This window comes from Euprymna scolopes, chromosome 17 (assembly GCF_053919585.1).
Source record: "Euprymna scolopes isolate OS-2025 chromosome 17, ASM5391958v1, whole genome shotgun sequence".
Taxonomy (NCBI): Eukaryota; Metazoa; Mollusca; class Cephalopoda; order Sepiida; family Sepiolidae; genus Euprymna; species Euprymna scolopes.
In genome coordinates, this window is record NC_136498.1 from 111,785,734 (window position 1) to 111,812,534 (window position 26,801).

Here is a 26,801-nt window from a genome sequence, read left to right on the forward strand (position 1 = left end):
CCTTGCCCCTCTGTCGGGTTTGGGGTTGCTATCTCAACTTAACTTTTCTCACTGAACCTTCTTTCGACAATGTAAACAAATAAACATTGAATTATATAGATAACTTTTAATCAAATATAATTTGTGTGAATTGTGTATGGAAGCTTTGATTAAGATTTTTCAAACATGTGGGTAATTTATGGCCCTGAAATTATCGATTCAGATTTCTTCGATATTTTAGTTAATGAATCCCTCTTGTTCTATGACGATAAAAATATGACGAAAAATATACTGTTTTCCAATGTAAACTTCCATCTATAATATAAATCTCACCTGTTTAAATGTATGTATGTATGCATATTTGTATGTATGTATATCTTGCAAAAACTTTTGACAGCGGCGACGGATTTTCATGAAATTGGTATCATTTTGAAGCTCGAACCTTTAGACGACAAATATCGAAAAAGTGGCCCAAAACATTAATTCCTTAAACCTCAATTGTGCACTTTTCTACGGGGGGTGGGTGGGGGGGGGGGGAAGGTCGCTTTTTTTTGTTGATATTTTTGAAATTCATCGCCTCTTTTTAATTAAAACCTATGCTACTTCTGGTTTAGCGATGGGTGCAACATCTAACGCATCACTTTTTTTTTTTCACTTTCTTTTCCTCCTTTGCAGCATAGGTTCGAGCCTGCCTGTCTGCAACCAATTTTTTTATTTTTTGTGCTTGGAATTTTCTTTCTTTTTTTTTTTTTTTTTTTTTTTTTTTTTTTTTTTTTTTTTTTTGCTAAACCAACACCCTTACAAACACCACTTTCTTTTCCACCTTTGAGTCACGGGTTCGAGCCTGCCTGCCTGCCTGCCTACTATAACTTTTTTTTTTGCTCAACACACATCTACAAACACCTAGGAAATGCCGGGCACCCAGGCTAGTTTAAAATATATATAAAATATCACTTTTGTGAATTTATGCTTTTGCATTCACTATTTTCTTTGCGTTTATCATCTAACATTTCTATCACTTTCTCACCATGAAAACAGTTTTCACCAAAAAAAATGTTTGCCTGAAATTGGCTATTTCCTAAAATATTCCTCCCTAAATGAAGTCCCTTAAAAAGGCCCCCTTAATGACTATTAGGCAGCATTATGGCTTCTAGACGAGTTGCTTTCACTTCCTGAACTCTGACTTCATAAAATTCAAACTAGACGAACATCCAGAAGATTTATTCCAGAGATAACTTCCCTGTTAAGCATCAATAATTATACTAGACACTATGATAGTCTCCCTACAGAACATGAGAAATTTGCTCCTACATTAGAGCATTTGCGCATGCTCCACCAAGTTAGTCAAGCAACGTTATGGGGTTTATCAAACCTGAAATTGATCTGTCATTGGATTCTCTATTCAAGGAGTTAGAAAATAAGGCATTTTTGAATCAAACATTCACTACACCATGCTATGATGCTAGGAGCTAGGAACCACAACAGAATTTACAAAAAAAAAAAAAAACTTCTTTAACTACAAAAACACCTTTTCAGACAACGATAGTCATGACAAATACCACCCTACATAAGAGGCCATCTTTCAAAATCCTCGACCTTACATTCAGAGGCAACATGAATTGGAACAAATACATTGAGGTTTTATTGGGGAGAGAAAGTTCGTTTGTGAAGGGAGAGACTAAAAGAAATGCTAAAATTAATTCCTTCTTGGCTTCGTTTTCGAGTTGCAAAAATTTTAGTGGGGAGGTCACGAGGGAGGAGAGTAGAAGCCGCTACTCCATGTAATGTTGTCTGGGAACCAGCACGTTGTAGCCTCAGTCACAAAGTAGACAAATGTTATAAACATAACTGAGCGTATGGAAAGCAAGAAATTGACAAACAAAAGGGGTTAAGTTCAAACGTTTATTTAAAGTTTAAAACGATCATGAAACAAAACTGCTGGCGTGTCAGGATAGTTTTGGCGATGGTGGCGGCTACTGGTTGCTGGTGAAGTTTGGCGAGAAAGTTGACGCTTTTATAGTGGTGGTGCGGACGTAGTTGTGAGCAAAGAGAGTTTTAATTGTTGGCTTGAGTTTTGCTTTTTAAATATGTTTGTTTTTTGTGTTTTAACACGTTATAGGGAATCCTCTGTTTGGTGTATGCATGCATGTGTTATATCGATTTAAAGCTAAGAAAGTTGTGAATGTAATCTAGTCGGTGTTATATTGTTGGAGTGTTTCGTGAAATAAATATTCGTGTTTATATGTGGCATGAGTTGCGTTTACTGCGATGTTTGTGTTGTATTTTGGTTTTTCTTTTGATGTGCGGCCTTCTCTGGCGGTTTTCTTGGTTGAAGTGATGTGCGAACTATTCTAATGATGTGTGTACATGAAAAAATGGTCTTTGAAGTTTTTGTATGTATTTAGTGAGTTCATTTACATTTTATGGACGAACGGATGTGTCTTAGCGTCGCCATTATTGTCGCAGCTGCTGCTGATTACTGGTTTAATGTAAATATGGAGGGATATGGGATATAAAAAAAAGAATAGAAAAGAACTTCAACTCGCTTTTTTTTTTTTAATACAACGACATTTATTTCTTCTACTTCCCGCTATGCATGACTTCTCGGTATGGCTATGACATCTTTTTTTTTTTACATGGGGGTCACCTCTTATCAAGGCCGGAAGGCCACTCAGGGATAAGGGTTATTGCGTGTACAGTAATCAGTGAGATAGTATTGTAGTAATCATTAGTATTGGGGGTTTTGATAGAGTGTCTTACTTAAGGGGACGGTTTGTAAGGAGTTTGTTTATGTTGGACTTGAAGACGTCCAAGTTGTAGTCAGGTGGGAAACAGGCAAGCGGCAGAGAGTTCCACTAGCGTGCACGAAAACATCGGAAAATAAAGGTCTTAAAAGAGCTACTTGCCGACGACATTTTCAAATGTGATATTCGTGCAAAACAGACCTGAAAATACCCCTAAAAAGTAACTTTTAAATGCTAAATCTTAATTTGGTCTGCCACAAATATTGAAAAAAGTAAATTACTAACTTAATTCTATGATTTCATGGGAATTATTTAAATATAGATAGATTAATAAATGTGAACAATAGCGAGACATAATTTTTCGCAGTGTACAGTACAAATGCCTCCCCACGGGACAGGGTCGTTTTTTTACGTGGAGAAAAGGAACAAAAAATTAAAAATTGTCTCAGTCGGGAAGGATTTCTCCTCCACTGACAGAGAACAAGAAATTAAAGTGCAGCATCTGAAGAACAGATACTACACTTTGATCTTGACTCAAAGATTGACGAAGTAAGTAGGAAAAGAAAAGTTAATTCAAGGGAAGTAACTATTGCACGCATTGATTATCTCCCCTGTTAAGTAGCTCGCCATCGCCACATAGGCTTCGGAAATCATCATATGTTTTCTCCTGCAGCGTGTCTGAGAGTCCTGTGAGAAAAATAAACAATATATCTTTACATATATATATATTAAAGAATATCGAGTGATAATATGAAGCCCCCAAAGATGCGGCCAGAAGTCAAAAATCGATTTTGAAAACGAAATAATTTCAATTTTTTCTCTGTGCAGTTTCTGTCAACTGCTATCATTTCTGATTTTTGTAAACAACCAAGATGGCGGAAGGGTGAGTTTTTGTTTTAAATAAAATATTCTTTATTCTTTCTCGATTTTTTTTCTAAATGTTTTGTTTCTTGTACAGATCAGTTTCTGTGGCCGACGAAATTGGCTCGATAAAATCCGTTAATGAATTATAACACCCGAAAGACGACCACACAAAATGAAACGCATGTTCTAGAAATCAATAAAAATCGTACCGATTTATTTATATTTTATTGATTTATTTACTAATATATTTACATTACTGTATTTTCATCAAATAAAAACAAAAAAATCACACTAGATAACAATAATTACAAAAAATAAAAAGCACCAAGAATGCAATAAATGAATCGGATAAACTGTTTGGTACAATTCTACCCCTGTGCGCTCCTGCATAGAAATAAGATTCTACTTTTTTAAGCGATTACATGTAAATAGACTGGAAAACCTAACGCTAAACAAAAAAAAGGTGCGCTATTTTTTAAAATCGTATTTCCAAGTTTAATTAAAGTTTTATATGTTTTTCTTATTCAATTGTAAGGTTAAAGTAAGAATAGGTACAAAACACCCTCCCCCATGTTAAGAATAAGAATGGCTTTTTAAAATAATAACGTTATTATTTCAGCACGGATCAATAAGTGCAAAGTGCACTAGTACTCCAAAAAATAGAGTTTATAGTAGAGGGTCAGGGTTAGTTTCGTAGATAAATTTAACGTAAAAGTATCATCCGTGTTGGGGCCACCAGCCAGTAATAATGATCATCCACTTCCTGATCTGATAGTATTTTTAAGAACATATAACCAAAAATTGACGACCAAGGATTTTATCCCGGGACCCCCAAATCAACAAAGGGTAATTTTTTATTTTTTTTACGACGTGACACCCCAACATCCCCATGTTAAGAACGGCTTTTGAGGTTGGGGGTGTTTATTCCGAAAGCCGTTCTTAACATGGGGAGGTTGGGGTGCTTACGCTGGGGCACGTCGTAAAAATTGACCCAACAAAGTTTAGACCATTTCTGTAATGAGCTGGTCCCTGTTGATCTTGCGGTGGGTTCTGTGCAGTTCTAGGAGGTCCACCCTCCCAGGCTTTGCCTTCTCTCTTTGAGAAGCGGTTAGTTTATTGCTAGTTGCGCCTGAAGCGTCCTCACCGAGGAATGCCTCGAGGGCGCTGGTCGTCTCAATCCCACTTTCCGACTTTGGTGTCAGTTATTGCAGTGGGAGAGAACTAAATACCCTATAACCAAAAGTTGATACTTATAGAGAAGGTACCGTGCTGAATGACGTTATTATTTAGAAACCTGTTCTGAACATGGGGAGAGGAGGGTGTTTTGTTTTCATCTAACAATTTAATCAACAAAAGATACCGTAACTGTTTATTTTAAATAGCACGGTACCTAGCATAAGTACCTAAAAATTATTTTGTGTGCGTGTTTTTTGTGAGAGAGAGGGAGAGGGACAAATCTTAAGCATTTTGTTGCTGAGAACGTTAACATGCAAATATATATATATATAAAGGCGCTTCTACATTATTAGGACAAAATTTTGTAGTCGATTAATGGAGTTTTCAGATTAAAAAAAAAACAGTGGTTTCTACTGATTTTTTTTTTTTTTTTTTGTCAGTGCTAATAAATTACAATGTTATCTTCCAAATTATGCAACCAGAATTACCCGAATATTACTGAATTATTAAAAAAAAAAAAAAACTTTAATCTTGGTAGCAGGTGAAAAATTGCCACCATCTTGCTTAAATCGAAACGAAAAATTACCTCCCTTTCGATCATTTCTTCAAATTGTATTTTTTATTTTCTTTAATAAATAATTTTCTACCGTACGTAATTTTTGGATATAATCATCTTAAAAATACGAGGAATACGTAGATACCATTGTTTTCATGTGAAATTTAGATTTCCGAAATTTCGTTCCAATATGCAAAAACAGCTTGTTTGTTTTTATTGACAATTTTTTCAAGCTGTTTACAGTCGGCTCCATAAAGTAGAATCTCGTGTTTCTTTTGGAGGTGATGTCGTTAGAGCAGAAAGCGTCTATTTTGTTGTCGTTTTCTGTTTCAGAAAGCTGAATTTAGTTTTGCTTGGTCTCCTTTCGTTATCCTCACCCCCCTCCCCAAATATGGGCAGTCATGGAATGGATGTTAATCTATATAAGCACCTATTTTAAAAAAATATATTTTGTTAATTCTTATCTTTTTATATTAACTGTGTTGTTATTATTATTATTTTTTATTTTATTTATTTTTTTGTTACAGCGAACAAGGCCTGAGCAGTTGGATTGGCGGTTGGCTCCAAACAGCCAAAGAGAAAGTATGTATCTGTTACTTATTTATTTTATTTATTTAGTAATAACAGGGTTAGCAGACGTTGCCAGGACACATGGATAATAAAATAAAAACGTTTTTTTTTTTTAATCTTCACCCCAAACAAGGCACAGTGCCACTTTGAAGTAGGGGGCTACTATCAGGGACATAAGTTGCAGGGGCATTATGAAGGGAAATGAGCAGCAAGATGTTTGTTCACATTACACTTGAACTTCTGCATATCAGTATGGTTGGGAAAGCAGAATCCCAGAAGGGAGTTCCAAAGACTTGCAGTTCTGGGAAAGAAACTATTAGAGTAAAAGGCTTTCTTACACCTAGGGATCTCTACTGTAAAGGGGTGGGACTTAGTTGCTTGTCGGTTTTGTCAGGGATAGTCACGTCGAGGAGGTAAGAGTGCTTGTAGTTCGTCAGAGCATTCACCATTAAAGTATTTGTAGAACAGGCAGAGGGATGCAGCATTTCGTCGATGGGACAGAGGCTGAAGCCTAGATGACAGTTAAGGACCTATCAGGTTGGCGACTCTCTTTTGAACCCTGTCCAAGAGCGAGAAACAAGCAGCAGATGCACCAGCCCAAATGTGACAACAGTACTCCATACATGGGTGAATGGTGGCCTTATAGAGGTACAGGATACTTTCAGGCGTAAATAATTTTCTAGCATGGTAGAGCGAGTCTACCTTCTTTGCAGCAGCCTTGGCAATGCTCTCAATGTATCTATTCCAGTTCATGTTCCCTGTAAATGTTAGGCCGAAGAGTTTAAAAGAAGTACTTTCAGATAATGTGTTCTTGGCCTTGGTGGTAGAGAAAGTTTCTTGTAGTTATTGAAGGAAACAAGCTTAGTCTTGGCAGCATTGAATGTGACCATCCATTTTTGTCCCCATTCCACTACAGATTGGAGGTCATCCTCTAGTGTTTCTGCTATTTCCTTAGATATGTGTTCATTTGTTTTCCCCTCATGCCTGTTATAGAGAGTGGTGTCATAGGCAAATATACCCATCTCCGAAACAATTTTATCAGGGAGGTCATTTATGAATATCAGGAATAATAAAGGTCCAAGGATAGACCCCTGGGGTGCTCCCGCATTTATATCATATTGTTTAGATGTATGACCGTCGAGGACAACTTGGATTTTTCTCTTACTTAAGAAGGATTTAATTACATTATGTATTCTTCCAGTGATACCATATGATCTAATTTTCCTTAGAAGATCATCATGCCATACCCTGTCAAAAGCCTTAGATATATCAAGAGCTACCGCTCTACCCTCCCCTGTTTTGTCCAATGAACAGTATATACGTTCAGAGACTACAGTTAAGATATCTGCTGTTGAACGGGCTTGCCTAAATCCATATTGTTTGTTGGTCAGGAGGTTTTAAAAATATGGGATGTGTAGACAAAATACTATTAAAAAACAACCAAATATATGTCAACTTATGTCACGGTAACATATATTGAGCGAATTTCTAACAATATTTTGTCTAGTTTATTATTTATAATACCTTTTCCCAAACTTACCCTCTCCGAGAGAGAGTCGGGCGCCATTTTGAATTTTCCAATACATCGGTAAACACTGCATGTTTTTCGAGCTGAATAAACATGTTACACTGAATAAAAACACAAAAAATATATCCAGTTAGGTAGAAAAGTAACTTATCTTGCCTTTGATAACATTTATTTGTTATATATTTGTTTTTTGACAACTTTTTCGAATCTATGTGTACAGTAATACAAACCCAAAACTCGTTCTTCAAAATCACCAGATTCGGCATTAAATAACCTGAAAAGGGTTGATATGCCGTAAAACAAAACAACCAACCAACCAACCAACCAACCAAATATCATCTCTTTACACCATGTACTTCTAAAATAATATCCTCAAGAAAATGTAATAATTTTATGTAGTGTTTTTCACTTTTTTTTTTTATCATGGTGAAGAAAACGTACATGTTCAACATCAATTTAAATTTGATAAAAGTAAGAACTGCATGTTGCAATGATAGAGTTCTTTATACAATTGGTATTTCTTTGCGATTCTGTTGAATTCTTCACTTGGCACAGATCACATTCGTCCATTTTGAAGTGATTCCTTCAACCCCTTCCCTAGTCAGAAAAAAAAAACTTCAGTTGTTCTTCTTCAAAGCTTGTGGCACAAATCACTTGTTTTGTATTGTTTATCAAATTGTTAGGTGAAAGTACGAACTAGTTAGAAAAAAACACCCTCTCCTCCACGTGTTAAGAATGGGTTTCCAAAAAGTTCTCTGCATAAGTAATAATTGTTTTTGTTGTAACATCTATATTTTATTTTTGTATTAGCTTTGTTTAAATGAATGCTAGTTTATTTTCAGTTTGTGTGGACCGTTCTGCTTTAGATTTAATGTCCAGAAAAAGTCCCTTCTGATTAATGTTTTCCAGTTTTAAAATAAACAAACGAACTTGGCTGTTTTTCAGAATAACAAAATATTTTTTTAATTGGTAAACACTAATCAGAAAGGACTTTTTCATGGTGTATATGTGAAATAAAATAATTTGCACAAACCAGAATTTTTGGATAAAAGATTCATTAATTTTTTTTTTTTCGTATGAGAATTTGGGACACTATAAGATTCCTACCCTAACAACTTACCAATGGGGACTTGTTAAAAAAAAAATATCCAGTTACTGAGTCCATTTGAAGAAATCACCAAAGAAGCAAGTCACAGAACTTCAACCATATCAATGATAATAACTACAATTTTAGCTTTGAGATTATTTCTTTCAAAAGCTGTCCAATCTAATTCTGATATTTTTGACTTAAATGTAATCCTTACCACTGTTGAACAATTCAATGAATCAATGGAAACAAGATTTTCATCCTATCTAAATAATAAAATTTGTGTGTGTCGACTTTCCTAGATCCAAAATTCAAATTTAAATTTCAAGAGAATGACATGAAAAACACTAAGAATTGGATTCTACATCTTATACTGATGATAATGAAGCAGAATCAGCAGGATACATTTCTCTTTCAAGCATGTTTGATGAATTAAGTTCGAATAAGCCTACAGTAACAAATGAAAACTTAGAACAAGTAGAAGCTGAGTTAATCTTGGAAACTGCAACTACAACAGAAATACAAGAATCATAATCTAAACTCAAAAGGAGTAACTCCCTTACGGTTAAGTGCACAAAAGAGCTTGACTATTACATAGTTTTACAATTACTTGCAAGAGGTGATGATCCATTTCAGCGGTGGAAGAAGGAGACCTTACCACTGCTGAGTAAACTGACTTCAAAATATTTAAGTGCACCACCTTCATCTGTGGAGAGTAAGAGGCTCTTTAGTACAGGTGGTAATGTGTATGAACCTATGAGGAATAGATTGTGTCCTAAGAATAGAGTAAATCTAATGTGTCTACATTACAACTTAAAAATTCAACTTTAAATACTGAGGAAACTATGAGAGCAGAGGAGGCAGGCAGCAAGAATAAAGAGGAAGTAGAGCAGCAGCATATCATCAGACAATTGCTATTCATTTGGACACTCCTCTTTTTGTGGGGAGCTCATTTTCCCAAACATCTTGGGAAAACAAACAAATAGGGCTTAACTGGCTTGAAGCCAGAATTAACTACATGATTTCGTTTCTCTATGGTATGATGTTTGACCTAGAAAAGCAGACGTTCATTTATGCACCTGTGTTTTTTAAGCGTTTAATTTCAACGATTCTCACTTCCTCTGCCCTCTTAGCGTAGCGGTAACATGTCACGTTTTCTTTTTCGACTTCACCTCAAGGCTTCGGGTTCGAGCCTACCTGCCTACCAAAACTTTTTTTTTCCTACACACACACACACACACACACACTGACAAACACCCGGGCAACACCAGGCACCCCCGCTAGTCTATTATATAAAAGGCAAAATGGGTGCGCGCATTTGTGTATGTCCACAAAAGGCCTTTTGCGTCGGGGTTCTCACGTTGGTTAAATTCTGGGAAAAGTTTTTTTATACTTTCTGGATCATAATCTCAGATTTGCAAATGAACATGGTTTCTTTCATTTTTTTTGATCGAGTTTTAAAAAATTCCCACTGTCTCGTTGTGTCGACTGTTTGTTTGTCTTTTTCGTATAAATAAAGCAAAACTATTCGAACACAAACAAAACCACCTGGTTTTCCGGCCGGGTAGTATCTGTTCTGTAATTGGTCCTTGGTCAATGGAAGGGAAACCTTCACACTGAGAAAATTACTATTTATTTGAATACTACCAGAGTGCTCCCTTTTTCGTGGGAAGTTTAAAAGCAACGCCGTTTCTGCAAGTCATTTTTTGGATTGACTACATTAAATTTGAACGCTTTACACTTCCGGTCGCGTCATGGAGTAGGGGTAAGACGTCAGATTTTCTTTCACTTTCTTTTCTGCATTCGTGTCACGGGTTCAAGACTGCCTGTTTAATACCACTTTTTTTTTTCTTTTTTTTTTTTTTTTTTTTTTTTTTTTACACCTCCAAACACCCGGGCACCCAGCCTAGTTGTTACAAATAAATTTCAATCTATGCTTGACTTGTTCACCAACTTTCTGCCATGAATATCGAACAGTCTTTTTTCTATCATTTAATGATAAGCACACCTGGATGCAATTTGTAAAATTATCAATAACTCTGGAACTCTCCTCTGTTAGTACTGTCTTGATTTTGGCTATGATGGCCCTCTTCAGTTCAGGAATTATCTGAAGATTGATTTGATAGACATTTTTTTTTTTTTTTTTTTAAACAACCACACAAAAAAATTGGGGGATTATGGTCCTGTGATTATGAAGTCCATACGAAATCTCACCTTCTTTTGATGATACAGTCACCAAAGTGTTCCTGCATGTCATTGAACGGTGATAAAACAAAGACTGTTGGAGAATCCTAACTGAAACTTGGTGGACAAGTCTAGCATAGATTAAAGTTTATTTGCACAAAATATGATTGAATTGTAGAAAGGATTGTTGATTTTATTATAATAACAATTCCGTGGGTGGCACTTTTTCTCTTTTTTCTTTTTCTTTTTTTGTCATTCTGTACAGCAATTTTTAACATGTCCTTAGAATCTGTCCTATCAAAGTCAATTCCTTTAAATCAACATTGATAATGTGCATAAAATAATACTTAATAAATAAAAAAAAAAAAAAAAAAAAGTAAAAATAGGTCACTCATTAGGGCAGGTGGATTTGCAGCTTTTTTCAGAAAATCAACATGGCACAGGTGGTGATAGTTGGGATTTGATGTGATAAGAACAAATACCAAAAATTACATTTCTATCTTGAAAAGAAAATTGAGCATTTAATTTTAAAAATCGTGTCAAAAAAAATGCTGAGAAATCCTTCATTTTCATAGCATTTTACACAAAACTGACTTTGAAATTTCACTATTTTAGTAATAAATTGAATTAAAATTGATATATTTATTATGAAATAGATTGGAATAAAAATAAATATGTGAATTATAATTTAAATTATGAATCACAACTACCAAAATATGTCAACTTTTATTGAATTGATTAAACAAAAATTGTAAAAAAAAAAAAAGGTTAATTAGCAACAAAGTCTTAAATTTCACAATTCAAAAAGATATGTGAACATGAATTATACAATATAGTAACTTGATATAAGTTAGAGAATCATGTACTTTTTTTATTTTTATGAAACGCAATAATAAAAACTAGGTTATAATAGAACTAAATTGTTTTGTATAATTTCCTTCCAAAGAAAATGAAGGCCTAATTTGATGGCACAATTACTTCATAATAATTAATTCATAATGTGTCTATATCTTGATTCCTGTCCATATACAACTCGTGAAGCGTCTGTTGTTAATTGTACAACCTTTTACACTCCTTGTTAATGGGCAGGTAATTTAGGAAGTTCTAGTTTAGTTTCTGAGAAAGGTCAAATTTAACCAGTGTGTAGCTGCAAAATTGATAGCAGTAATCTTTTTCAGTTTTTTTTTTTCCTTTGGTTGTTCACTATTAAAAAAAAAACAACAACAAAACAAAAACAATTATTTAAAAAAAATTTTTTTACATATATTTTTGTGATGCAATATGAATAAAACTGACTATTTGAGTTAATTGAGAAAACTAATAAAATTTAATAGATAAATATTTACTTACCTAATGAACAAAATCTTTTGGATAGCCTCTTTCATTTCATCTGAGTTTATTATCAGTATGATATTTTCCAGAAGTAGTGCAAAAGCACTATATTTCAAACTGTTTGGATTTTAGTTGACTGTTGTTTTATCCTATGAACCATATTAAAGATTTACTGTTGTTGGTCAAAAAAATTATTGTCGGTTTTGATCTTGAACCAACTAACTGCATACACTTGGATGATAAATTTGACCAGAATATTTAATTTATCATAGTGTTTGAGGATAGACACCTCTGGTTCATAAGCATTAACCTTGTGGCTTATGTTAGCCATCTTGCTTGATTCAAGGGCCCAATTTTCGAAGCTGCATATCTTAGGTTAACTTCTCCTCGGGAAGTGCCAACAGCATACTCAAAAAGTAGCCTCTAGTCTCCACTAAAATTATTCGTTTTTTCTGCTGTCTGGTAATGATAATCTAGAGGGCCACTAATTTTTAAAAATTCTACTTTAGGCAAATCTTGATAATTATTGATACAAAGTTTCCCCAATGGACCAGTAAATGTTGTTGAACTTCTTGTTTCATAAATTAATTTAAAAATTGCTCTAAACGGCAGTTCATGTTGATGAAGTAAACAGTTAATATAACCAAGATCTTAGTGCCCTTAATATTTTTTGTTAATTTTTTTCAAGAACTCTAATAAGTCCCGCTTCACAGCCAGCATTTGTACTGGTATTATCCACCAAAATTGCTGTAACAGTATTTACACTTATATTCTGTTAAAACTGCAGCAACATTTTCAGCTAAGAGAACACTGGTTGCACCCAGGTTTGGCATCACTCTTTGCTATCAATTCCAACACAAAGTAGATAAAGTATTTTATCATTTTTATGGACATTCTGTTCATTGCTGGATAGTTTTATTCTAGCTTTTTCTCTGTCGATTTTTGATTTATCTAAAATTATGTTTTTTAAATTTAAGTTTGGGTAAAGAAGCCCCATATGTTTTAGGTCCAGCAGAAAGGCATTAGTTAGACAAGCACCAAGATTGGAAGATACATCACCTGATGAGTTCCAAAGAATATCTTGGGAGTTTTAAAAGACTGTAAGGTCCCTTCGGCTGTCTTCCGGGATAAAAAATGTCATCTGTTGTTCCTTAATTAGAAGATGACTGTATTGAAAAAATTAGGAAAGCGTGTTACTGCCTTTAACTCTGCCTCTCTAGTCCACTCACTTTAGAGGACTTTCTTTTGTATTTTTTTATAGCACCTTTGTCGATAAGTCCAAGTTGATAACTACCCCTTTAGCCCTGTTTTTCCCTTTGGTCTTTTAAGTATTCTGTCTTCTCGTGGAACCTGAAAATTGCAAAATTTGCATGTTTGATAATAGAACCAGAATCCATAATAAATACCAATATATCATTTTCCGTAAAAAAAGGAACGTAATTGCAGGTGAATCTATAGAGTTAATCTTACCTTCTTGTTAGAAAGACAAGTGCATTGTTTGATACTTTTCTATCTTGCACTTGCATCTAAAGACAGGAAGTTTACAGCTATAAGAATATATTTACATCTCAAGACAGGAAGTTTACAGCTATAAGAATATATTTACATCTCAAGACAGGAAGTTTACAGCTATAAGAATATATTTACATCTCAAGACAGGAAGTTTACAGCTATAAGAATATATTTACATCTCAAGACAGGAAGTTTACAGCTATAAGAATATATTTACATCTCAAGACAGGAAGTTTACAGCTATAAGAATATATTTACATCTCAAGACAGGAAGTTTACAGCTATAAGAATATATTTACATCTAAAGACAGGAAGTTTACAGCTATAAGAATATATTTACATCTCAAGACAGGAAGTTTACAGCTATAAGAATATATTTACATCTCAAGACAGGAAGTTTACAGCTATAAGAATATATTTACATCTCAAGACAGGAAGTTTACAGCTATAAGAATATATTTACATCTCAAGACAGGAAGTTTACAGCTATAAGAATATATTTACATCTCAAGACAGGAAGTTTACAACTATAAGAATATATATCAAATAGTCAGTCTAGCTATTCCTTCATTCTTTTCATTTTAGTTGCTGCAAGAGATTTCCTGTTAATCTGTTTGGCTCTATTATAGCAAAATATATTGGCCTTCTGTCCTATATAAAGTTCTCTTAACAAGGGAAATTGTGGATTAACTGCTTGCCAAATACTAATTAATTCCTTGCCAATTAACTTAGAAATTTCACTATTTTTTAAGTGGGGATAACTTTTTTCTAGGAAATAACTAAACTGGATGACTTGTAAAGTTGGTGGTGCTGTTTCATCCAAATGACAAGATGGACCAGCAAGTCTTTGTGAACCACGGGTTAAAACTGAACGTTGTGTTTTTACTGAGATTTTAATCTGAAAAGTAAAATAAATAAATGGATGATAACTGAAAGAGACTGTTGCAGGCTATCTTCCAGTTTCATATGTAAAAAAAAATAAAAAATAAAAAAATAAGTGATATTTATGATAAGAAGTAATGAAAACCTTTGTAGAGTTAAATTAAATTTATTCAAGAGACATAACCAGACCAAACCAGAAGCATAATAGTGTTTAGTTTAGACATTTTTTTAAACAGACTTTAGCTCTTCCTTTGATAACATGAATTTAGCCATAAAGAGATTCATTCTTGTTGTAGCTGTGCCATTCTAAATGAGTGTTTAGAGTTTGAAAAAACAGTGCTTGCACATTTGTTACCATGCTATTTTTAATAGTATTTTCAAGCTAAATTTAATTTTTACAATACTTTTCTTTATTAGATTGTTAGGTGAAAGTACAGATTAGTTACAACACACTTTCTTCGCCTCCCCGTGTTAAGAATAGCTTTCTAAATAATAAAAAAAAGTTATTTCAGCACAATAACATAGATGCACAGGTACTGAAAAACCTTTAAAGCAGTTTCCTTATTTACTCGTATTAATCTTTGTGGGTTATCTGATTTTAAAATTATAATTTTAGAAGAAAATACTGCTTAAAAACAATTGCACCCTAAGAATAAAAGAAATAAAAATTCGGCAGTAATTTTCTGCAAAGTAATTTTTTATTAACTAGAAAAACTTGAAAAATTATGTGGTGATGTTTCGTAAAGAATGTGTAGAATAAAATTGTATCGGGTATTTTTTTTTTTTATATATAAAACTGGAATATTAAAATATTTTAATAAAAACTTCAAATAGAATTCGACGTGAAATAGAAAAACAATTTAAAGAAGTAAAAAGTTAACTTACCAACAATGTGGAGTTGCGCCTTAGTTATCAGTGGTCCTAGGTCCACTTTGGCCTAGAGTGGTAATACTTGTTAGGGTATCTTGTGCTGCCAGATCAGGCTGTCTGAAGATACTGGCTTACTGAATAAAAATGCACCAAACATTGATGTTATTGTTTTTTTTTTCCATTCCCTTTGGAAAACTCAATCATGTTCCACAAAGTCAAAAACAAATAATACAATTTTGCTATAAAAAAAAAACACAAAACAAAAAGCAGTCTTGTTGCCTCGTGTATGGCAGGGCACTGAGTCTTGTTGCCTCGTGTATGGCAGGGCACCGAACCTTGCTGCCTCATGGCTTACTTGCAGTTATTTGGTTGATCTAAGGTTTCCCTACCTTATTCAGAACATAGCTCTCAGTATTCAGCTTGAAACCCTCAGAAAGAAGTGGTGTAGCGTGACATCATATTCACAGCTGATGACAGTGTTCAGATGGAGTCAAATTTTCAATCATGAGTTTTTATTTCTTATGCCAACTCCTGAACCTGTCAATTCCTCTCTAACTTTTTCTACCATCTCCCCTCCCCTGCTGCTGATGCTGAAGAAATCTGAAATCTCCTTATTTGTTCTTCAGGCAGTAGTTTCACTTTTTAAGATTTTTTTGTTTTATGGAAATCGCTCCAGACAAGGCATCATATAGAGATATATGTGACTGCATTTAAAATACGTTTTCAAATTTTAGCATAACAGACTAAAAAAGTGATGTTTTGAATTCAAGCATTTCAGATAGATGGACCAACAGACAGTGTCTCATAGAGATGCAAGGATGCAGCAAAAAGAAAAAAAAAAATTAAGAAAATAACAAAAAAAAAATGTGATATGTGTATACATGTCTACCTCCTGTCATTTGAACTCTCAGCACAAACAAGTACTCTCTTTTCATGGCTGACCAATTACAAAAGGCAAGAGACATTAAAACCACCAGGGGGCGTATTTGAATCTTTGATCTGAACAAAAAGAAAATAAAAAATGACAGAAAGTTAAATCGTGTTTGGCATAGAAATATAATATTTTAAAGGGCGTAGGCGATATTTGTTTGCTACAAAGTTATTGTCTAGTAAAAATATAACACATTAGTGGAGTCAGTTTGTCTTCATGACTTGTTTGCTGCAAGATTATAGTCTAGAAAATAAATTTTTTTTTTTTTTTTTTGTAATATATTTATTCTTAAAATTTTAATCTTCGTAACTTGTTTTACCGATTTTATTCAATGGATCTTCTTTTGACTTTGATGATTACCGTGAAACAGACTCAAAACTGGCTACAAGGCTCCGTTGCTGTCTTCCAACTTAGGCGCCAAAAGATCTGCTGGAATTGTTGTTGTGTTAAAGAAGTCAAAGTGAGCAAAGTGTGGTCAATGAATCTTTCCAACATCCAGTCTTCCTGCTACACACAGACAAACAATCGGCAGCTTACTCAGTTCATTTATTTTGAACTAGCCTGGGTGTCTGGCATTGCCGTGGTGTTTGGAGGTGTATGTTGAGCAAAAAAAAAAAAAAAAAAAAAAAAATGGTAATAGGCAGGCTCAAACTCGTACTGCAAAGGAAGAAAAGAATGTGAAAAAAAAAACGTGATGTCTTTGCTGTTATGTCCATTGCAAAACCGGAAGTGACAAACATCAAAATTAGGCTAGTCAATCAAAAAGAGTGGATAACTTTCGAAAATATTTGAAAAAAAAAAAAAAAAAAAAGCGACCCCTCCTTGTAGAAAACTGCCCTGTTGTTGGTGAAGGAAGTAATGTTTTTGGCCAATTTTTCGATATTTGCGGTCTGAAAGTTCGAGGTTTAAAACAATACCGTTTTCCTCACGTTCTGACGCATTTGTCAAAAGTTTTAGGCAGACATAGAAACATACATACATACATACATTTAAACAGACAGGTGAGATTTATATTATAGATGTGGATGTAGCTATCAGACTCTTGCAGAAGAAATTGGATGACCTGATGTCATTTACGCTGTTGACAACACTGAAGACTATGGTTGTCACTGGAAAGTTTGTATGCATGTCTCTTAGTGTATTAGCGAGCTACCTGCTATTCTGGTCGGCTTGATCTTCTAGTTTTTGGCAGAAGTTTTTTTCATCACAGAATTAAAGCATGTCTGACTTGTGTGGGTATTTCAACTTGTGGATCAAATTTTTTGTGCATCGAAAGTGTCCTTTGCTCATCTTGTATGAAACATAGTAGATGTCCTCCTTCTGCAACAGCAGCCTAATGAGTTTTTCATCTACATCTTTCTTCCTTGCAATGGCATGCATCGAATTTCTGGCTTAATTGTCGATGATTTGAATTTCAGTGATGTTTTTGGATTCTGATATGATCATATTGTGTTGATCATGCGTTTTGCTCTGATGTCCCTATATACCTGATGTCCCTATATACCTGATGCCCCTATATACCTGATGCCCCTATATACCTGATGCCCCTATATACCTGATGTCCCTATATACCTGATGTCCGTATATACCTGATGTCCCTATATACCTGATGTCCGTATATACCTGATGCCCCTATATACCTGATGTCCCTATATACCTGATGTCCCACAACAGCAGAGTTAGACACAAGGTCAGTTTTTAATGTGAGGAAAATCCGACTGTTCAAAAAGAGACATTCTGGATTGGGACAAAAGTAAATACTGCTTCACTTAATAAAGATTTCTCCATCACTGAGTGAAGACAGAAAAGATGAAGTGTACAGAACAGATACTACATTTTGTTCCTAGTGAGAAGGCCTCGTAGTCAAATTCTGGATCCATTCCTTTTGTGATCTTTTCTACTATCCTCCTGCTGACACTGAAGAAGTTGATCTAATTTGTCTTTCCATATAGTAGATATTTTATTCTCTCCCACTAACTGTGATACCAGGGTCGGAAAGTGGGATTGAGAAATCGGCACCACCAAAAAGGGGCTATCTGACCTGCAAAAAGTGCCTAAACGGCTCTATCAACATTTCCCAGTAAGGGCGACTCTGGTGATAAACAATAAACTAACCCCTTCTCAAAGAGAGAATGTAAAGCCTGAGAGGATGGACCTTCTAGAACTGCACAGGAACAGCATTACATCGCAATCAGCAGAGACCAGGTTATTACAGAAATGGTCCATTATGGATTGCAAAGATAACTCCATGTCTCTTCCACGGATGAAAGTTCCAAAATTGTCCATAGTCCTTTTATTTAGCAAAAAAAAAAAAAAAAAAAAAAAAACAAGTAAAAAAAAGAAATCTAGTTGCTGTTTAGTCAGTAGTTTTGCCCACCAGAGTTCAATATATGGTTTAAATATAGTTTTTGTTTTTATAAAGACAAGACTGACAACGAAAATAATTTAAAAAAAAAAGAAATAAAATTAGTAGTTGAAAAGCATAAACAAATATCGTTCAGATGCAGCCTGTATAACCTTCACAGAAGATTGCATTTAAAATGTTGTATCAAGGAATTTTAATAACAGAAATTATAAAGTTATTTGCAAAAAAACAAAGAAAAAAAGCAAGTTATTCTGACCTGACTATCCTAAGTAATATAAAAATATTTATGAAAACATGAACTGAATGACCAACTATTGACTTAGTTGGGAATTTGAAAGATATTTTGAATGTTTTATTAACCTGTGCTGTTAAAAAGTTTACTATTATGACTGTTTAGTAGTAGGGTAGACTGCTTTCCCAAACCTTGGTAGAGCAATTTTTTAATTGAAAGCCATGTTTAATTCCAGAAGAGTTTCTGATGGGGATCCAGAATCTGTATAAGTCCTGGAGATGAAAAAGAGCTTTCGGTGGGTAGCTGATCTGTAGAAGTCTTGAACTTTAAAAGTTTGCAGACCAAGAGCAAAAATCTTTTTCATGTGGATACGAAAAATTATGTGCGGAATTCTAAAAGATCCAACATTTTTATCGAGCAATTCCGGTTTCAGACAGATTGATAGCAGAATATGGCTCCATTTGGCCAGTTTCTGTCGCCTGAGGCTATAAGTAGAACATTCCAATTTTGTTTAATCATACTCACCCACCTCATTGTATAAAAAATATTACAACAGCAATAGTCTATAAGAAAAAGAAAACTTTGCAAATAACATCCATCAATCCTCTATTCTGGGATATTTCTAGAAGTCTTCAGTTTTTCTTTATTGGACTTGTATAAAAAAGACTAGCCTGAGTGCCCGGTGTTACCCAGGTGTTTGGCCGTGTGTGTTGAACAAAAAAAAAAGTTTTAGTAAGCAGGCACGCTTGAACCCATACTGCAAAGGAGAAAAAGAACGTGAAAAAAAAACATGACGTCTTTGCCGTTGCGTCCGTTGCTAAACTGGAAGTGGCAAAGTTTTAAATTCAGGCTAGACAATCGAAAAGAGGCGATGACGTTCGAAAATATTGGCGAAAAATGCGACCCCTCCCTGTAGAAAAGTGCCCAGTTGAGGGCGAAGGTGTTAATGTTTTTAGCCAATTTTTCGATATTTGTCGTCCGAAGTGTCGAGCTTCAAAACGATACCAATCTCGTGAAAATCCGTCACCTCTGTCAAAAGTTTTAGGCAAACATACATACATACATTTCAACAGACAGGTGAGATTTATATTATAAACTAGCGAGGGGTACCCGGCGTTGCCCGGGTGTTTGGAGGTGTGTGTGGAAACTCCGGTGGGGGGGGGGGGTTTAAAAAAAAAAAGTCAGTATGAGGATCGAACCCGAACCGTTGAGGCAAAGTTGTAAATTAAAGTGTGAAAAAAAAAAAAAACGTGCGACGTTAACGATTGCCCCACCGCGAGATGCTAACGGAAACACGTTTGAATTTATTTAATTACTTGGATTTGGCAGGTGCCCGTTTTAATGAGTTAATGAGGTCAAGTTTGACTGCGGGATAGTATTTCATTTACTGCAGAACGCTTTTTTTTTTTTTTTTCCCCCCAAGATGTTAAAGGTAAAAGACTAACCCACATGCAGCGAGTGACAAATGTTGAATATTTATCTTCCCGAAATCGAGCAAATTAAATAGACAGGCAAGCTTCGTTGTTAACTGTGAGATGTTACGATTTATATGTGATATAAAAAGTTTTAAAAAGTTGTGAACCGACCGACTGCTTCTCTGAAAAAAGCCTTTTGTAGACATACAGAAAAAGCGAACACACATACATACATTTTCGCTTTTATATTATAGATGGTGACACAGAAGAAACTGGGTTGGGGATTACGCAACAGTATCTTTACTCATATTATTTGGATTCTTTGAACTACTATTATCATCTTAAATATTATTTTCATAACGTTTCGGTCGATGTAACCTCTGATCATCTTCAGGCGTATCTTGTCGAACTCAAGAATCTTTCTGTTGAATTTGGGAATCTGCACAGAATTTCGAACAGAACCTTTTATGTAATCCATGAGAGTAGCATGTTCTCGTAAAGTCGGCCATGACTGGGTAGAAATCATAATTTGTGGACATCTTGAAAAGGGCTTTGAAGAAGGCAAAGGACACTCCATCCTAAAAAGCGTTGCGAATGAGAATACACCATCTCAGATGTCTCCGGCGAAAGTGATGTTTGTGAGAAAAATGCAGCCAGTCTTTAACAAATTATTGCCAAAACAAGTAAAACCTGCAGAGACAACTGTTCCCAAGAAGAATCATGTGCTGGGAGAAAAATATTCTTCCAGATGCACAAAGATAATACTTTCTGGGAGCGAGGAACAATCAAGAATAGGATTGGCCGTATGGGGTACATGATGGAAACACCATATTCCACGCGTAAGAAACACTTGAACCAGATACATGAATGCACTTTGAACGAGTTAAGTGAAACTCCACCAGAAGAAGAGACGTTGGGCCTACTGTATGACTCATTTGACCTGGAACCCTCATCTCAAACTAGTGCCAGAATATGTCATTCCGGCAAAAAAAGGAAACTGATGAACCCCTTGAAGGTCAACCCGAGAAAGAAAAACTATATTTGGAGAAAAAATATCTTCGGAGGGAGGGTGTTCTGGGGTAGTTAGCACCCCTATATTCATGATAGTATGGATCCGTCTGGCACTAGGTAAGACAGACATTTTTGCCGTCAAGTGAAGAGCACACACGCAGTTTAACCGCTCATAATTAAGATCAGGACTCTTTCACCATAATATTGTCACTCCTAACCCAGGACCACAACATATATAAAATAAAATCTGTTAAATACTTGATGATATGAAGAATGTCAGATGTAATAATTTTTACAAAAATGACTAAATTTAACTTTAAATAGCCCTTAAAAGAGTTGATATGCCATAAAAAAATCCCAATTCAGAGAGTATGCATTGTCTCTTAAGACAGGAGGCAACCAACTGACTGAACTGATATTCTAATATAAAGATTATCCAACATTTCCTGATAAACTAGGGATAAACATCATATGTCTAACGTTAGAACTAGCTGTTGCTACCTGGTGTTGCCCGGCACACAGTGAAGTTATTTTAATTTTTAATTTGTTTTTGTTTTGCACATTTTTTTTTTTTTAATTATACAGACAAAAAAACAAAAAAAAAAACGCATTTGTAAGATAGACAACTCTTATTATAGTCCTCAACAAATGTATATATTATTATTTCATATATCTATATAAAATTTTGCACATGTTTTATTGAACAGCAGAGATAATTCCTATTTGTTTCTCTTGTGATTCATCTTTTCCATTTGGCGGGCCAATGTTCAAACATTTTGTTTGAGTGTAAAAAAGAAATTTGCTATAGTTGTGAACGTTTTCAACTTCTATGAGATGTCTTCAGGCGAGTGCTGAATTAAAAAAATTGTATTCAGTGAATTTATTGAAAAAGTCAATTAAAATCATTTAAGCATACCCTCCCCCTCATATTGAGCCTGACTGATGATCGATTTGTTTATGCGAATAAAATAAAATTTTATGTATCTACTTTCAGTATTTGCTTTAATAGTGCTCAATACGTGAATAGAGCTAGGTAGTAAGTTCTGAAAATATATGGCAATTAAGCTATACAGAATTTTTTAATCCCTTAATTACTATTACTCCCAGGTAGTGTTGGGACGATTCCTAAATTTTATCCGATTCTGATTCCAGGAAAATGTTGATTAATGATTCCGATACCAAGTACGATTCTGATTCCCGCAGAATTGTTGTTTTCAAATATACCATTATATAATTGAAAGTTTTTGTGTAGCGAAAAAATTTGGTACAGCAGAAAAGTGGAAATATAATTAAGGGGATTTCGAAAACGATTTGATTTTTTTTTGTAAAATTTCTTTCATCAAAGATAAAAGTCCAAACAAATATTTTAACCATGAATTAAACATGCACCACGAAATTAATAACAATCAATTTCAGGAGTTATTTTATATATTAAAAAATATAAAGAAAAAGTCATGATTAATTCAACAAAAATACAATAACATCAAATTTCAAGGGGAATAACATGTTTTGTTTATCTTTTGATATTCATTTTTTTGTTTTATTTTTTGTTTATCTTCGATAACTCTTTAAAATTTAACATTTTTTTTTTTTGCAGCTTCAATCGCTAACTGATTTTTATTCCACGTTCTAGAATATTCTTATTTCTAAATGAAATTTAAAAATAACTGAATCTTTGAATGGAAGAGTGTCAAAAAAAAAATAAATAACTTGCCAAAAGATAAGCCGCCCCCCCCCCCGTTTTTTTTTAGTCAACAGACTAAAAACATTGATTTTTAACATGATTTACTCGCAATGATAGCACTGTAAAATCTTTTTTCTATAAGGGTTAAGTATTCCTCAACTTTTTCATGGACTTGACGTAGTTAGGCTGTTTTATACATAATTAAACTTCGCTCACAAATGAAAACAATGCAGCCCCTAACCTTTGTAATAGTGCAAACAGATAACTAATCATGGGCCTCAACGTTTCGAAACAGACAGCGCCTATGTATGTGACGAAATAAGAAAACTCATTTAAATAAAGATTACCTTTAAAGTAGTTAATAAAATTCTTATGAAAAGTTCTATGACGTTTTTATCATAAATTTTTGACAGCATTAATCTCACTTCAAACAAACAGTTCAACTTAAAAATATGAAAGAATCGTAAATCTAAGGTATTTTTTAATGATGCGATTCCGATTTCCCCCCAAAGTACACGATTCTTACGATTAACAATGCCGATTCTAATTAATCGTCCCACCACTACTCCCAGGTCCATTCTAACATGAAATAATCCCATTTATGGGTTAAATAGAATTTATTAATCACAATACTTTTTCACAAAACAAATGAATCAACAAAAGTTCTCATATACAAAATGAAATCTATTAAATATTTGAACATCTAAAGAACATGGAACCTAGCTTTTAGAAAAATGACTACATTCAGTATTAAATAACCCGAAAAAAAAGGTTGATATGCCATAACAAACCCAATTCAGAGAGTATCCATTGTCTCTTGAGACAGGAGAAAACCAACTAACTGCACTGACATTCTAATATAAAGATTATCCAGCGTTTCCTGATAGACTATGGATTAAAATCATAGGTAAAACATAAGAACTAACTGTACTTACCCGGCGTTGCCCAGAATGTAGTAAAGTCATTTTAGTTAATTTTAATTTGTTTGCACATCTTTTTAAACTTATACAGAAAAAAAGATAAAATTTTAGTTGTAAGTAAGGAAGACAACTCTTATTATCATCCTCAGTTAAAACATGAGTTGTTGATTTTATTTCCAGGTGATTATTTAAAAATGTTTCATTAATATATGAAATATAGTTGTCTAGGGCAGACTAAGTAGTGCTTTGAAATCAATTATAACAAAATGTTATTATATTGCCAATAACATGGTCCAATAAGAATAGATGAAAATTGGCTTGTCAGAAGCAAAGAAAATAAAAATTGGCAATATTTGATTTTTACAAAATAATTGATTATGAACAGTTTTGTGGAAGAGACATGTTCTTGGAATCGGTATGAGAAGAACAAATAAGATTTCAGATTTCCTCAGCATCATTGCTAGAAAGTTCAGAAAGAAATTGAAAGATTCAGGATTTGACTACTTCTGAATACCAGATTTTCTCGCTGAGGTTCAGGAGATCATCGACCACTTTTTCCCCCCCGAGTTCTCAGGCTATAAATGTGTTCTTTGCAAGGTAGCGAAATCTTGGATCAACCAGGTAGCTGCAGATAGGCCATGTGTGGCACCAAGACTCTGTTTCCTGGCATACCAGCCTGAAGAACTAGGCCTGGTTATCGGAGAACTTTGTCATTTGCACTTTAACTGACATCTAGTCTCCCAGCTCGGTTGACTGCAAGCCCCTGGACTTTGAGTGGGGCACTGTGAAATGAGACGCTAACAAATCCAGTTACAATCTAAAGGATGAAGTAAAGGCCAGGATCAGCAGATCCTTTGAGAGTTTAAATCGGGGAAACAGTGACAAAGGTGTATGGCTGGTTCTGAAGCCACTTCGAGGCTACCATCAAAACCAAAGGCGGGCTCATCGAGTGAGATTGACAGAACAAGTCATGAAAACAAATCGCCTCACATTTGGTGAATAAATTAAAAAAGAAAAGAAAACTACTGTGTTATTTTTTTCCTAGATAGTAATCATGCGAATAACTATCATCCACATCTCCTATAGTGGGGAATGCAGCTCTCTCAAATAGGAACATTCTGGACACATTGGCATTCCTTGGTGGGGGTGTCTCAGGTGACTCGATAAATCAATCTCACTTCTCAAAGAGGAAGGTAATACCTACGAGGGCAGTATTCTAGGACCGAATAGAACTATACTTCACTCCGACTCCATGGGTAGAGACCCTTGTGCCAGATAAATATAGGATTTTTTCAAATGATCAAAACTCTGTTTATTTTTCCATCATACATAGTGCACAAATATGCAGTGTTTTATCGTATAAATAGTTTGATCTTTTTTTTTTGTTAACAAAGCAATATTTTTGTGTAGTTTGTTTTCTTTTTTTTGATTGTTCTGAGTTTCTGACCTATTTTTTACTTCACATACCAGCTGTTACAGCATTCTTCCGGTTCAGTCGGTCGCACACCTTATAAGAGACGGCGCTGATTTTTCCTCGTTTTATTTTTTTTACTAGCAGATTTTCCAATTGTTAAATACGCTTAAATATGATATTTTAATTTCTACAGATTTCGTATTCATTCTGATACCTCCTTTCAGTCTCAAAAGACAAGGGATATCCCGAGTAGGGGTAGTTGCGCATTTAATTGTGTGAAAAGGGTTGCACAATCCCCAACATCACCTCTCCTGAATCAGCACTGCTTGAGTCCAGTGGTAAGTCCAGGACGACTGGAAACAATGCTGAGATAAGCAGAGAGCACATACAGCACCTGGAAGTTCCAAATGGTCACCCATCTGGTATTGGCCAGGCCCATCGTCACTTAACTTCAGTGATCTGATAGGAACCGGTGTGTCAAACGTGATTATGTCATATATTGTATAGAGCCTTTTGCCAGATAACTGTAGGATTTTGTCAAATGATTGAGTTTCTTTGTTTATTTTTAGTGTGTCGTATTTATTATTGTAGAGCGAATTCTTTATTGATTATTATATTGATTACTAGAAGCATGAATTTTATATTTTAATTAATGCAGTATTTTTATTTATATATTATTATAAACAGAAATACTGCAGGTATTAAACGTAACGTTAAATTCCTTTAAAAAAGTTGAAAAAAAAAACCCGACACAAACTGAAACATGTGCATGCGAGTATTATATTTTTTCTAAACAGTTCATATTATGTAAGTAAAAAAAAAAATACTCGGGCTGAGATGAAAACCTAAACACAGTGAGTCAAATACGATAACCATTAGACCAGCTTGCCATGCCTTTCAAAAAGCGTTTTCAAACCAACTCATACTTAACGTAAGGAAACTTATGTCATATTTCATGAATCCGCAAGCACGGTCATGATACAGTTAAAAGCAGATAAAAATTTGGTGTTCTCCCACGTACTAATTTTTCAAAATGGATTAAAAGGTTTTCCACATGTCTGAATATCCTATATACAAAATTTCACGTCTGTAGATCAAAAATTAGTTGAGTATATAGGTTGAGAAGTATTTTCACACACACATTCTCAATTTTATAAATATATAGATTATATCGTAGTAGTGATTTCAAAAGTTATAAAAAAAACATGATTTGGGTGCCATCAGCTAGAATCGAAACTAAAACATACATCTCTCTGGCTCTATTTGTTACCATCTGAGCTAAGTCCATATGCATATAAAAACTTTAAATATGAACCATAGTTAAGCATATAAATGTATATTTGCACAAGATACACATTAAGTCAACTTATACTTGGCAAGTTTCAATTTTTCAGTGTTAACCTCTTAGCAACTACTTTTATCGGCTAAAAACCAAATCAAATTTATTCCACAGGTCTAAATCCCCTATATATCAAGTTTCAAGTCTGTAGACAATAAAATTGACAGAGTTGAGAAAACACAGACATACAAGGTCACTTATTAACC

The 26,801-nt window shown here is 34.3% G+C and overlaps 1 protein-coding gene across 1 annotated transcript in view; it reads left to right on the forward strand.

Annotated features, from left to right (window-relative positions):
* The first annotated feature begins 3,314 nt into the window (after positions 1-3,314).
* The window catches only part of LOC145296888 (uncharacterized), a 66,179-nt gene continuing 42,692 nt past the window's right edge, over positions 3,315-26,801 (forward strand). The window contains exons 1-2 of the mRNA XM_080143033.1: positions 3,315-3,606; positions 5,847-5,901. Of these exons, the coding sequence (XP_079999159.1) occupies positions 3,596-3,606; positions 5,847-5,901 (66 nt within the window). The 5' untranslated portion in view covers positions 3,315-3,595. The remainder of the gene's footprint in view (positions 3,607-5,846; positions 5,902-26,801) is intronic.